Below are 15693 nucleotides of genomic sequence, written 5' to 3'. Positions count from 1 at the left end.
ACATGTTTTTATTTATTAAAAGGGACAAATCATGAAAATCTGACCGTGTCCCCGATGCTTCTACCAACCCAGAAAACGTGAAAAGTGAAACCCAGTAACTGTGTTTTGGTGAGCCTTTCTCTGCAAGCATGTCAAAAAATAATCCGATGAGACTTCACTCCCCTTCTGATGTATGAAGAGGATTTTATTATAATATTACCGGCCCTTAATCTGCACGTTTACACCCACCAGCCGACATTTTTTTTCACAAGTGACAACAGTGACCAGTTCTAACGCAATGATAAAGATCCAGCAAAGCATGAAACTGTTCTGTGGTTGAGCACAGACAAGCACTGAACACTATTGACCAGAACAAGTCACCGCTGTCTTATAAAGACCTCAGGAACTGTGGACACTTGTGTAAAAGTTAAACATGATGATGAGATGACCAATGTAACTCCACAACAACTACATAAATGTCTCCACTAACTTTCAGAAACATCTAAAGTGAAACACTTCCTGAGTCTCTCCGTAAGGCTGCTCTCGCTACTGGTTATTCTGAGATTTTGGATGAGTGAGATTGGCCTGTATTGTTATTACCGGAGTATCTGAAGGTCATGTAAAGGCTCCGCCCTCTTCTGAACGGAGCTCATTTGCATTTAAAGGGACACACACAAAAACTTGGAACCTGTAAAGGGAACCAGCAGCTCAGTTGCATTTAAAGGGACACACACAAAAACACAAAAAGGGGCAAATTTGACAAGCTATAATAAAGGATCTGAGGGTATTTTAAGCTGATACATACATATACTGTATATACAGTGGTTAAAGTGGGATTTGGCAGGTGGGGGAACCCTCAAATTTTCTGTAGGTGCAACAGGGAAAAATTACTCACCGTGGGACAGCATATTGAGTATTGTGGTATAGCAATACTTTTTGGGACAAGAGTGTCACTGTGGCACCAAGTATTACAATACTTATTTACTTGATATTTTAATAGTTTTATTTAGGTCCATCTACATCTATACTAATATGATGATGATACTATGTTAAAGGGGGGGTGAAATGCTATTTCATGCATACTGAGTTTTTTACACTGTTAAAGAGTTGGATTCCCATGCTAAACATGGACAAAGTTTCAAAAATTAAATTGTACGTTTGAAGGAGTATTTCTGTGCCAAAAATTGTCCTTCCGGTTTGTCACAAGTTTCGGAAAGTTTTTTTCGAGTGTGTCACCAAAAGTGTCACCAAAGAAGTGTGTTTTTGGTTGCCAGGGCAAGACAACCCTGCACAGATTCCCAAAGAACCCAGCGTTAAGGGACCAGTGGATGGAGTTTGTTTTTCCAGAGCATCAACGGAGTTGTGCAAGACTGTTTGTTCCCTGCATTTCGATGATGATTGTTTTATAAACAAAGCCCAGATCAACGGATATGCAGATCGTCTAATGCTTAAGGATCGAGCAGTCACAATGATAAAGGTTCGCGGTGGTGCGTTGGAACCACAGGCGGTGAGTAAATCTGCTTCTGTCTGTGTGTTGTTAGCTCGGTGCGTTAGCACACAGCTTTAGCACCGCCCGCACAGCACGCCTCCAGCCGCTCGTTTTTTTTCCGAAAAGGTACAGCCTATCTTTCTTTTATAAATATAATAAAACTAAAGACTTTTTGAAGATTTGAAGGATGCAATACTACTCTATAGGTACTCAAGATTAACATGAGATTGACTGAAAATGAGTGTTTCACCCCCACCCCACCCCCTTTAAAATTGCTGAACACCACAATAAGGAACACAAACTTGTTTTTCATTATGGAAATTCAAACATAAATATGTCTGAAGACAACTATAACAGAAATAAATCACAACCACAATTATGTAAATCTGACATTAACCAAGGAACTCCAGCACTGAAGCCACCGGCCAGTTAACTCGGTCCAAGCTGTGCTCTCTACACCAAGAGCCATAAACGTTCCACTTCAGGCTTCCCGGTGGACGGAGCTTCCCGGTGGATGGAGCTCTAGAGCTGAGTATAGTCTCGACAACTCCTGCTGACAGGCCAGCCTCTCGGTACTGTGACCCCTCAGAGGCCAGACACACAGCTTCCACAGCTCTGGGCGAGGGTGGAATATTGCACCCACTACCTGCGTCAACAGGGCCCTCCTGATGGGAATCTCCCATGGGGGGCCTGCCAGGAGTGATATCATGTCCGAGAACCATACTTGGGTTGGCCAGAACGGTGCTACTAACAGTAGACTGACCCCATCGCGACGGACCCTCTCCAGAACTCCCGGGAGCAGAGCGATCGGGGGAAATGCATACAAACGCAGCCTCTGCCACGTCTGTAACATGGCATCCAATCCCAGCGGGGCTGGATGTGTGAGGGAGAACCACAGTGGACGGTGTGTCGTCTCTCGAGACGCAAACAGATCCACTTCCACTGGGCTGAACCTCTCGCATATCAACTCCACCACGTCGGGGTGAAGTCTCCATTCCCCCGGGCCTCAGCCCCTGCTCCTCGATTCTGGTCCTCTGGGACATTGCTCTGAGAGACAACAGTTTCCCTTGGGACCACAGGACGATCTGATGCACCAGTCTGGATAGAGGACGTGATCTCAGACCCCCCCCCCCCCCCCCCCCCCGGTGGTGTAAATAGGACACCATTGACGTATTGTCTGTCCTCACAATAACGTGGTGACCTTTGAGGTCTGGGAGGAAACTCCTCAGAACCCGGAAGACCGCCTACATCTCTAGACAGTTTATGTGCCAGGAAGAATTGTAAAGCGGCCGTCCATGACCACGCCCCAGCTCATGAGGGATGCATCTGTCGAAACGGCTTTCCGACGACATGGCGCTCCCAACACAGGCCCTTGGGACAGAAAAACCAAGGTTTCTTCCACATTGATTGGGAATCAAAGGCATCTGCGTGTAACCCTTATCCTGTTGAACGGATTTCCCCTCAGTGGCTCTCATGTGCAGCAGGCCAAAAGGTATCACGTTGGACGCAGCTGCCATGAGCCCCAACAGTCTCTGAAACTGTTTTACAGTGATGGCGCAGCCTAGCTTTATCCTGGTCACCATGGCCAGGATAGACTCGAGACGTGCAGGAGACATTCGTGCCTGCATCATAGTCGAGTCCCACACCACCCCCAGGAACGTAGTCCTCTGGGCGGGTGTCAACGCGCTCTTTTTCGGGTTCAGTCTCAACCCCAAGCTCTGAGAAATCTCGATGCCGAACTGCCAGATCTCGAGACTGAGCCAAAATGAGCTAGTCGTCGATGTAATTTAGCACACGGATGCCCTGGAGCCTCAGCGGGGCCAGGGCTGCATCCATGCACTTGGTGAGGGTGCGAGGGGGAGAGTGTTAGGCCAAATGGGAGAACCCGATATTGGTTCGCTCCCGAAAGCGAACCTCAGGAACTTCCTGTGGAAGGGAAGGATGGAGATGTGGAAGTATGCATCCTTTAGATCAGCGGTTCCCAAACTTTTTTTCCTGCGTACCCCCTACTATGTCCCAACCGGGTTGGTGCACCCCCAATCCCCACTTAAAAAAAATAACGCAACAAAGATTTGTTTTATCGCCATATAAAGACTCATGTTTAATCATGCGCAAATAACCAGAACACGCATGACAATAACAACATCAACCAAGTTTCAATATAATGCAACAAAGCTACGCACAAGCTTCCACTTTTAAGAGGACGAGTGACAGACAGAGGCTCAGTAACAGAAAGCACGGTTATTTTCAGCCGCGTAATTTAGTTTTATTTAAAAACGAAATATTTTGTAACATTACAAAAAAATTCTGACTAACCAACACATTTTTGAACGGCAGTGTACATTATTGCAATATAAACACTATCAGACAGATCAACAAGGTATATCTTCATTTACCAGTCGAAGACGGAGCAACTTTCTGCTCTTATGTTTACTCCGTGCACTGTCAAGGGCTTCATCATATTTAATTTGTCGTGGTACCGGTATTTGCAGCAATTATTTTACCGCACATACTGCATCGCGCGCTGTTGGCATCGAGCCTGGAGAAATTTCTGTAGCCACACTTTTGATCGACTTTTCCACATCTTTATGGTATTGTGTGTGTGTGCTCGCGTCTCATATGAGTATGTGCGCGGAGAGTTTGTGTGTGTGCTCGGGTCACATTGAGTATGTGTATGTGCGCGAGTTTGTGTGTGTGCGCACGCGCGTCTCATATGAGTATGTACCTATGGTATGTACGCGGAGAGTTCCGCGCGTCTTGTGTGTGTAGAGTTTGTGACCGACTTTAGGTGTGTCGTTGTGCATTTCATATGTATTTGTTTTATCAAAAACTAATAGATTATAGTTTTTTTATTTAAAATAAAAGGAAAAGGAATTTACAAAGGAAATGTTTACTGTTCATGTTTTTTTATTGTGTGGAAAAATCCCACTTAAAAAAACAGACCACCATTACATTTTTCCTCTCGCGCACCCCCTGGTGGTAGCTCGCGTACCCCTGGGGGTGCGCGTACCACACTTTGGGAATCCCTGCTTTAGATGTATCATAACAAACCAGTCCTCGGACCTGATTTGGCTCACGATAATAGGAATCGTGAGGATCTTGAACCTGAACCTCCTCAGAGTCTAATTCAGATGTCTTAGATCTAAAATTGGACGCAACCCTCCATCCTTCTTTGGAACTATGAAGCACCGGCTGTAGAACCCGGACTCCCTGTCTGGTAGAGGAATATACTCTATGTGAACTACCTGTTCTAACACTCGACCCTGCTCTGGGTCCACTGCAGTCCAGATCACCCCGTTGAACTTCGCTGGGCGAACCTGGCACTGTAGCCTGTACCCCTTTTCTACAGTGCGCAGGACCCATGGCTCTCTCTTTGCGAGCCCCACGATCTGAGCCACCCGAACCGCGGGGAGCGTGAGCCTGGCCGCCTTCATCAAATACAGCCAGGCGGGAGCGCAGGACTCTGATCGGTAGTGCTTCACAGTGGCCGCAAGCCCGGGCGTGCTGCGCTCCCAGGCAGTAAACACACATCTTATGTGTGTCCCCACCCGTAATAAAACGAGGGCAGGGATGCACACACTGCTTAAACTGCTCGCTTGCCATTTCTTTTTTCTTTTGATATAATATTCACAAACAACACCAAATAGACAGTTTCACACAACAGAGAGCGCTTGCTGAAGAGCGAAAGCTAACGCTGTTGTGTGCCGACATCCTGTTCCTCAATTGTGTCTCCATTGAGTGAAATGCTTTAGATATCCTAGACAAACTTCTGATGATACATTTTCAATTGTTAGTGAAAATAAAAGGGAACGTCATCCATTATGATTTTGTTCCAGGACACGTTGATTCAAACTTGGGTAAAAGTTGTTAGAAGACGTGCAAATTGTGACAGATGTTTTCTTTAGTAGACGGTTTGTTCATCTACTCATCATCAAAGACATTTTACTTACGGTCGATGCTCAGTGATGCTCATTTTGAGTCCTGCAGTTATAAAAGCAACAACGGGGGATGAATTAACAGCTTATTACATAATGTCTAAATGAAAATTGCAGAAGCATTAGTCATAGAAAGCCCACAGCAGGACAGAAAAGAAACTTACATGTTATTTTTTTGTGTCCTTGTGCAAGACGTTCAACCAAGTTTTCCTGTCAATAATGTGAACTTCCTTTTCTCTGAGAAAGTGCACAGTAGTCTTTATATACGGTGAGCACAGACGAGTGTCAGCGGCTCTTCTAGCGATCGTGTGACTGGTCAACATCTTCTCTCTTCTGCTGGATTACTGGCTCTTCTGGACTCTAGAAATGATGCTCATGTTTGGACTGATGCTGATGCTGAAAACTGCTGCATGTGAGTCCACTTTCAGCTCAAACTCTCTGATGATGAAGCTCTGACATGAAAACACTGTAATATTACTTTAAGAGTTTTTCCATAAACTGTAGGATCTAGTAATTGAGTCTGTTTTAAGTGTTTAAAGGGGGGGTGAAATGCTCATTTTCACTCAATCTCCTGTTAATCTTGAGTACCTATAGAGTAGTATTGCATCGTTCATATCTCCAAAAAGTCTTTAGTTTTATTATATTTATAAGTGAAAGATAGACTGTACCGAGTCTTTCCGGAAAAAAACGAGCGGCTGGGGGCGGGCCGTGTGGGCGATGTGTTAAAGCTGTGCTAACGCGCCGAGCTAGTAACGTTAACAACACACAGAGACATTTGTTCAACAGTTTTACTCACCGCCTGCGGTTCCAACGCACGACTGCGGACCTTTATCATTGTGACTGCTCGATCCTTAAGCATTAGACGATCTGCAAATCCGTGATCTGGGCTTTGTTTATAAAACAATCATCGTCGAAATGCAGGGAAACAGTCTTGCTCAACTCGTTTTTGCCCCGGAAAAACAAACTGCATCCACTATTCCCTTAACGCTGGGTTCTTTGGGAATCTGTGCAGGTTTGTCTTGCCCTGGCAACCAAAAACCCACTTCTTTGGTGACACTGACTTCCCTAAAGCCGAGCAGAGCGCTTTGATGGCGTACTGCTTTCGCTCTCTTGCTCTGGTGTACAAGTGCGCGCGCGCCCGCGATCTTACCGGAGAAGTGCCCTTAGGACCCGTATAAGGAAATTCCGTTACATCTGACGTCACACATGCCCATACTCGAAAAAAACTTTCCGAAACTTGTGACAAACCGGAAGGACAATTTTTGGCACAGAAATACTCCTTCAAACGTACAATTTAATTTTTGAAACTTCGTCCATGTTTAGCATGGGAATCCAACTCTTTAACAGTGTAAAAAACTCAGTATGCATGAAATAGCATTTCACCCCCCCTTTAAAGCCTGGTTTCACAGACAGGGCTTAGATTAAGCCAGGATTAGGCTTTAGTTCAGATAGGGCATTTAAGTAACTTTTATAAACGTGCCTTAGAAGAAAAAAAAACTGCAGATGATGTGACCACCATGTGGAGATGCACACCAAAAATATCCACCACAGATCCATGTGGAGATGCACACCGAAAACTGGTTTTACACATTACTGGTGTGCATCTCCAGACAGAACAATGGCACTGACATATTTAAGACATTTTAGTGCAAGTTGCTCTCAGTTAAAAGAGCTCAAACATGCATTTGGTTTTCTGCTGCTTCCTCTCTCTCACTCTCTCTCTCTCTCTCTCTCTCTCTCTCTCTCTCTCTACTCTCTTATTCTCTCTTTCACCAATGGTCCTCATTCACCAACCGTACTTACGAAGAAATGTGTTCTTAAACCCCACATAAGCACTTTTTACGAAGATTCTGACATTCACTAATGTTTTCTTGTCTTGGATTTGTTCTTAGCTAAGAGCAAAATCTACACACACTCAAGAGCACTCTTACGCACATTTGAGTGATGAAAACCAAATAATTGGTTACTGCATTTTATTTAATTCTACAGTCGTTTACAATGATAGTATTTTACTGTAATGTATTTCTGATCATTTGTTGAAAAAAAAAAATCATAGTCTGCAAAGAAACACCAACACTGCAATTTACATCCGCAATTAAGCTGATTAAATCAAATATTATGTATATTAGTTTGGTGACTGAACGTCTTTTGGACATTCTCCAGTTTTTCTTGCACACAGCCCTGAAGTGTCATGTACTTATATGGGAATTTGCGGGGCGTTTTCTTATTTTCTTATGCATCAGACTGCGTTCCCTCACAAGTTTCACTCGTCTAATAAACTGCCCTGTGTGAGTGTTATTCAGCACTAGCGGGTAAGTTAGTTCGGTAGGATTAAATGTCCTCATTCCTTTATATCCGCGGGACTCGCGTGTGGGCGCTGAGATCTGTCTCTCATTAGCACTCGCGCCATTTCATCCCACAGTCATGTTAAAAACATCAGTGTATTCACTCATCCATAAACATTATTAGATCCTTCAGCATGACGACAAGATCCATAATTTCGCTTATGCGTCATCAACCGACGCCTTTGTTATTGTAAGAGGTTAGAGAACCCTAGCGGCGGAAAAACAAACATATTGTAGCTTTAACAGGCTGATTGATATGTTGATAGATAGATAGATAGATAGATAGATAGATACATTTATTGATTGATTGACAGATTGATGTGTCTGTGTTGTGTTCAGAGAGTTCATCAGTGCATGTGCTGGTCTGGTGTTTTCAGATGATGGTTCTGTTGGGTCTGTTAGGAGGTTTTCACATCTACATGAGACTCACATCAGGTCAGACACATTTATCATCATCACTATGGATTTGACATGCAAATATTAAGAGTGTGAATATGATGAGAATCTGATGTTTTTAGGAAAGAAACAGGAAGATCAAAACGTGCGAATGAGAAGATTTAGAGAAGGACATGAAGAAACAGCAGAAGATTGAAGATCTCAGCAGCAGATCTCGTCACATCTATGAGAAATCACTCCAGAATCTACAAGACTTTCACATCCATCCAGCAGTTATTTTACTTATAATTTATTTCACATATCAGCTCTTGGTATTTTACTTTAGTTGGTGGGTTGCAGTTGATTTTCTCTTAATTTACATTTGTATGTTTTAACTGATGAAAACTGTTCTTCTTGATCTGTATCTCAGTTTTGCAGTGTCTGATGTTTTGCTCTCTGTGGTTTTTAACTTCTGCTTGCATTTGCAGTTTTTTAGATGACTTTTAACATGTTTAGCCGCATTCGTGCATTTTCTTCACAAGATCTTTGTCATATGAAATTGCTAAACACATCGTTCTTTAAGAATTGTAAATGGAATCTGTGTTGATCTTGTTAAGATTAACTTGGTATTGAGTTAAATGAAAATAAAATTATTTGAAATTAAATTGTTTAGTTCAGTTGATTTAAAAAAATAATAATTTTATTTAATATAGGCATAGTCAATTTTAATTTGATTTCAGAAAGCACAAATTAATCTATGGAGCCCCGTACATGACATCCAGGGAAAAAAATTGACTTTTTTCGCTCCCTTGATTTGCTATATCGTAGGTAACATTATACTTTTTTTCTTGCATGTCATGTGCAGGGCTCCGTATGAATCAAATTTGAACAATTGTTCATTTTAAAAACAATAAATCTAAACAGATATCAAATTATAAAATTAACTTTAGTAAATGTGTCGAGCTTTAACTCTTGTTTCCTCCTGCAACTGTCGCTATAGTAACCAGGAAAGTTTCTTATCTTTGACACTTGCTATAGTACGGTGGCCGAGAGATCTCAACGCACTGCAAACGAAGAAAACACATGCAAATAGAAAAACACCCTTTAAAATTAATAAAACATCTTCATCAGTTTCACAACACATGTGTGCTCCAAATACTCACAACACAACCAAATACAGAAACGTCTGCTTGATCGGATCACGGTGATCGCATGTTAATGCCAAGTGTAAACGCAGCCTATATGCCTTAAAGTGGAGAATATTTACTTTATGGTGCAGAGAACGTCAGTTGAACCCATTAACTACCCAATGGCTTCAGTGCTGGAGTTCCTTCAAGACTGTTTCTCTGCCGGTCTTTCCCAATCCACACTACAGGTCTATGTGGCGGCCATTGCTGCCTTCCACACGCCGTTAGGCGAGGGACCATTGGCGAGACACCAGTAAGTTCATTACTCTAAAGGTGGCTTTTTTGCTGGCTATTACTGTTTGGAGTTCGCTCCTGAGAGAGATAAAGCCTTTCTCCACCCTAGACTCATGTGTCACGGTCTGTTGTTCTCCAGGCCTTCCATCCTCCACCACATGTGTCGGCGGATCTACTGAAGGTCAGTTCTGGCAGGTCACGCTAGTCAAGCTCTCATCAGTGACTCTCAGCTGATCCACGTCTACCTATAGGAATACGACGTGTATCACTGTGTTCATATATAAGCTCCTTCAGTATTATCAGCAGCTGTCGCGTTGATCAGGAGCTGATTACCCTCCTCCCTCCCCAGCTCCACTCGTCAGTCAGGATTGGCATTATGATTCCCCCTGAATCAGACTAAAGTTCTCTAATTATGTTGTACATTAAAATTAATTAATGATATCTGCAATACATTCATGTTGGTTCTGTTCTGTTTACCCTAAGAGGGGTTATTGCTGCTCGCGCTGCTCTTGTTCATGCTAGGCCTCATGGATGTGCAGGGAGTTCTTGCCCAGAACAGAACCATACCGCCAATCCAAACTGTATGCTAACTGTCAGTCGTACTTGACGATAGTGGTCCTGACAGAACTACACCTTGTGTGCCTCTGTGGATAGGTCCTCCTCATGGAGGAAGTCTGACCAGCTGTTAGTGAGCTTTGGGTCTCCCAAGAGAAGCGTCAAAGCAGACCATCAGCAAATGGCTTGTCGAGGCGATCTCTACCGCGTATGAGGTGCACGTTACGCCTTCGCCTCTGCTGGTCACGGCACACCCTACGAGGAGCGTTGCATCCTAGACAGCTCTATTGTCTGGACCTTTCTTCCACACCGGCTCTCAAGTACTCTTGTCCTGAGTCGTGATCAGACCGGTTTCACACCAGGGAACATGCGAAAAGGTCAAGTTTCCATTGTTGATTCAAACTTGGGTAAAAGTTTTATCTCCATTGAGTGAAATGCTTTAGATATCCTAGACAAACTGCAGATGATACATTTTCAATTGTTAGTGAAAATAAAAGGGAACATCATCCATTATGATTTTGTTCCAGGACACGTTGATTCAAACTTGGGTTAAAGTTGTGCAAATCGTGACAGATGTTTTCTTTAGTAGACGGTTTGTTCATCTACTCATCATCAAAGACATTTTACTTGCGGTCGATGCTCAGTGATGCTCATTTTGAGTCCTGTAGTTATAAAAGCAACAAACGGTTGATGAATTAACAGCTTATTATATAATGTCTTCATGAAAATGTAAGATTGCAGAAGCATTGGTCATAGAAAGCCCATAGCAGGACAGAAAACAGATGTATGTGTTAGTTATTTTTGTACCTTGTGCTTGTACTTCTCCTTTTCTCGGAGTAAGTGCGCAGTAGTCTTTATATACGGTGAGCACAGACGAGTGTCAGCGGCTCTTCTAGAGATCGTGTGGCTGAAGAAACATCTTCTCTCTTCTGCTGGATTACTGGCTCTTCTGGACTCTAGAAATGATGCTCATGTTTGGACTGATGCTGATGCTGAAAACTGCTGCATGTGAGTCCACTTTCAGCTCAAACTCTCTGATGATGAAGCTCTGACATGAAAACACTGTAATATTACTTTAAGAGTTTTTCCATAAACTGCAGGATCTAGTAATTGAGTCTGTTATAAGTGTTTAAAGCCTGGTTTCACAGACAGGGTTTAGATTAATCCAGGATTAGGCCTTAGTTCAGATAGGACATTTAAGTAACTTTTATAAATGTGCCTTAGAAAAACAAACACACATTACTGGTGTGCATCTCCAGACAGAACAATGGCACTGACATATTTAAGACATTTTAGTGCAAGTTGCTCTCAGTTAAAACAGCTCAAACATGCATTTGGTTTTCTGCTGCTTCCTCTCTCTCTCTCTCTCTCTCTCTCTCTCTCTCTCTCTCTCTCTCTCTCTCTCTCTTCACTCTCTCTCTCTCTCTCTCTCTCTCTCTCTCTCTCTCTCTCTCTCTCTCTCTCTCTCTCTCTCTCTCGCCAATGGGCCTCATTCACCAACCGTACTTACGAAGAAATGTGTTCTTAAACTTAAGCACTTTTTACGAAGATTCTGACATTCACTAATGTTTTCTTATCTTGGATTTGTTCTTAGCTAAGAGCAAAATCTACGCACACTCAAGAGCACTCTTACGCACATTTGAGTGATGAAAAGCAAATAATTGGTTTCTGCATTTTATTTAATTCTACAGTCGTTTACAGTGTTAGTATTTTACTGTAATGTATTTCTGATCATTTGTTGAAAAATAATAATCATAGTATGCAAAGAAACACTAACACTGCAATTTACATCAGCAATTAAGCTGATTAAATCAAATATTATGTATATTAGTTTGGTGATCTGTGCATCTTTTGGACATTCTCCATCTTTTCTTGCACACGGCCCTGAAGTGTCATGTCCTTATATGGGAATTTGCGGGACGTTTTCTTATGCTAATTAGGAACAACTGGCACACGCTTTCAATTACGAAGACGTGGGATTCCTCAATCCTAAGAACACAAGTGCGAACAATTCCGTTGTTTAAGAACATGTCATGAATCCGACGTAGACTTTTCTTATGAAGTTTATTAAGTACAAAGTTAAGAAAATTCTTAGGAAGATATTGGTGAATGAGGCCCAATGTTCTTAGAGTATCTTAGTGTACTCCTCAAAGTTACAATATTCGTTTTTAGAAAATATACACACTTAAAACCTCATGGAAAACTGATCAAAAATTTATCTCAAGGATCCTATAAAATTCTACGAATGTTTGTGTAATATTTTAATTTATGATAATGTGTGTGTGTGTGTGTGTGTGTGTGTGTGTGTGTGTGTGTGTGTGTGTATTTTGTTCTTCAGGTCTGGAGATTAATTGCAGTTTTCGTCAGTCTGTTCCCTGTTACGCTGCTCTCGGAGACAAACTCAGTCTGATGATGGTGGAGGCTAGTAAAAATGACCTGAAGATACGAAAGATAAACTACAACACACTAGAGGATCCAGTTTGTAAAATAAAGGATGACAGGATAAGAAAGGAGGAATGTGATCTCTTCAATAACAGACATGATGAAGTGTCAGTCAATAGTGGGATTCTGATAATAAACACTGTGATCAGAGCAGATTCAGGGAATTACATATTAATAGTCTATCACTCAGACGGCTCAATAACATCTGAAGATCTACAAGTGATTATTGAAGGTACAGTAACTCTTAAAAGTTACTTTTATGATGGATTGAGGCACTTTTTTGGGCTTCAAAATCTCAGGTACCATTCACTGCCATTATAAAGCTGGGAAGAGCCAGGAATTATTTTTATATAACTCTGATTTTGGGTGAACTAACTCCTTAACAGGCTGACTGATATGTTCACTGATTGATTGATTGATTGATTGGTTGATTGATTGATTGACATATTGATGTGTCTGTGTTGTGTTCAGGATCTGTGTTGTGTTCAGACTGTGGGGTGCATTCAGAGATTTCATCATCTGTAGTGCATGTGCTGGTCTGGTGTTTTCAGATGATGGTTCTGTTGGGTCTGTTAGGAGGTTTTCACATCTACATGAGACTCACGTCAGGTCAGACACATTTATCATCATCACTATTAGCCTGGCAAGCCAAACCTACATCAAGATGTTAGGTCTGGCAACTCTCCATAGACACGGCTCAATCCGAGGGGCGGGATAAACGGTGGTCTTTCAGATTCCCTCTGCACGCAATAGGACAGCGCTTCAACCAACCAGAGCGTTTTCCCAACAGCGGAGCTAACGTTAGATGATAGATTCAACTTTTGAATCTGGCCAGCAAAACGACGAACACATCTTCCTTTTTTTAAGAATGACTTAAGTGCCGTTCTTTGCTCTTTTCTCAAAGAAAAACTTAACTCCAAGTCCTCCAGAGTCGCGGACAAAGCCGATTCGAAAGACTGTTCTCCAGCAGCAGCTCTTCTTTGTTTTCAAGTAAGTTAGCAGGGAACCGTCGCAACTCTGTCATCATTATGTTAAGCCCGCCCCGCCTACTCTATACACGATGTGATTGGCCTGACCCAATTTAGGTTTTTGCAGCTCGAAAGTCAATGGAGAGTTGCTAGACTACCCTGGCTGCAAAATAATTTTTGCTGCCGCTAGGGTGCGTCTAGATTTCTAGGCTACATCACTATGGATTTGACATGCAAATATTAAGAGTGTGAATATGATGAGAATCTGATGCTTTTAGGAAAGAAACAGGAAGATCAAAACATGCAAATGAGAAGATTTAGAGAAGGACATGAAGAAACAGCAGAAGATTGAAGATCTCAGCAGCAGATCTCGTCACATCTATGAGAAATCACTCCAGAATCTACAAGACTTTCACATCCATCCAGGAGTTATTTTACACAACTGGAGTCATGTGGTCTTTTACTTTAGTTTGTTGGCTTTGGCTGAGTCGATATACAGTGTGTGTTTAGATGTTTTAACTGTTCCTAAAGATTACTTTAATAACATGTTTAGCCACATGCATTTTTCTTCACAAGATCTTTGTCATTATAGAATATTGCTAAACACATCGTTCTTTAAAAATTATAAATAATCTGTGTTGAATTTAAGATGAACTTTGGTATTGAGTTAAATGAAAATATAATAATTTGAGAATTAAACTATTTCCAGTCAAACGCCACATGTTTTTATTTATTAAAAGGGACACATCATGAAAATCTGACCGGGTCCCCGGTGCTTCTACCAACCCAGAAAACGTGAAAAGTGAAACCCAGTAACTGTGTTCTGGTGAGCCTTTCTCTGCAAGCATGTCACAAAAATAATCCGATGAGATTTCACTCCCCCTCTGATGTATGAAGAGGATCTTATTATAATATTACCGGCCCTTAATCTGCACGTTTACACCCACCAGCCGACATTTGGTTCCACAAGTGACAACAGAGACCAGTTCTAACGCAATGATAAAGATCCAGCAAAGCATGAAACTGTTCTGTGGTTGAGCACAGACGAGCACTGAACACTATTGAGCAGAACATGTCACAGCTGTCTTATAAAGACCTCAGGAACTGTGGACACTTGTGGAGAAGTTAAACATGATGATGAGATGATCAACGTTACTCCACAACAACTGCATAAATGTCTTCACTAACCATTGAGAAACGTTGTTGTTAAACTGTTGTTGTGAGTTGATTTTTCCCCGCGGGTTAAAGGTTTGACATATTGCATACATTTGTGCAATTTATGCAAGTTTGTCAATATGATTCACAGATCTTTCCCCGTCCACACTTCAGGTCTACGTGGCGGCCATAGCTGCCTTCCACACGCCGTTAAGCGAGGGACCATTGGCGAGACACCAGTAAGTTCATTACTCTAAAGGTGGCTTTTTTGCTTGCTATTTCTGTTTGGAGTTCGCTCCTGAGAGAGCTAAAGCCTTTCTCCACCCTAGACTCATGTGTCACGGTCTGTTGTTCTCCAGGCCTTCCATCCTCCACCACATGTAACGTAAATACACATAGGGCGTAATCATCCACGTCACCAGAGAGCACTTGGGTTGAATTCGTTTGCAACAAAGATGACTGCCGCTGGAGAATTGAGATTTCACGTGTTCACACTTACAAATTAGTCAGATAGAATAAATGCATATTTGGCGTAGGCCTACTGTCCGAGGAGAGGCTCCGGGCTCGGTATCGGCCCGAACCCAAAGTACTCCCCCCATATTCCTGGCTGTGGAAGGACAAGCCGAGAGTGAGTGGAGGGAAGCTGGAAACTGTCAAGGAATGTTAGGTGAGTGACAGAGTGAATAAATATATGCTTCCTCTCATGCTGATAGGGTAGACATGGTAAGTGTTTGATGACTGGTTGATTGGATTGATTATTTGAACGTGCTCCTCCCGAACTTTGTTTATAAAACATCATGTGAAGATTCCGCCATTGTGTCTGTTATAGAAGATATCGATCGCGATCAAGGCATTTGTCATTGATTAATTGGTTAATGGGATTATTTATGACCTTGTGAGTATAGGCCCAGATAGCAAAATTGGTGTGGCCCAGATCCGGCAAACACTTGACACTTTCATCTGGCCCACATACCGCGTGGAATGATGGCACTTGGGCGGTCCGATCCTGTTTGCCAGATTTGGGCCACA

At 42.4% G+C, this 15693-nt stretch overlaps 1 protein-coding gene across 1 annotated transcript; it reads left to right on the top strand.

The window, feature by feature from the left end:
• The first annotated feature begins 10948 nt into the window (after positions 1-10948).
• LOC307171643 (uncharacterized protein) lies at positions 10949-14227 on the top strand. Its single transcript, XM_079893397.1, has 4 exons — positions 10949-11107; positions 12438-12773; positions 13013-13150; positions 13788-14227. Exons 1-4 carry the CDS (start codon positions 11062-11064, stop codon positions 13859-13861), a joined length of 594 nt encoding a protein of 197 aa, XP_079749523.1. The 5' UTR covers positions 10949-11061; the 3' UTR covers positions 13862-14227.
• Positions 14228-15693: the final 1466 nt, after the last annotated feature.

This window comes from Squalius cephalus (genome assembly GCF_949319135.1).
Source record: "Squalius cephalus genome assembly, chromosome: 14".
Taxonomy (NCBI): domain Eukaryota; kingdom Metazoa; phylum Chordata; class Actinopteri; order Cypriniformes; family Leuciscidae; genus Squalius; species Squalius cephalus.
The sequence above is the reverse complement of the archived record's forward strand: the minus strand, read 5'-3'. Positions and strand labels throughout refer to the sequence as shown.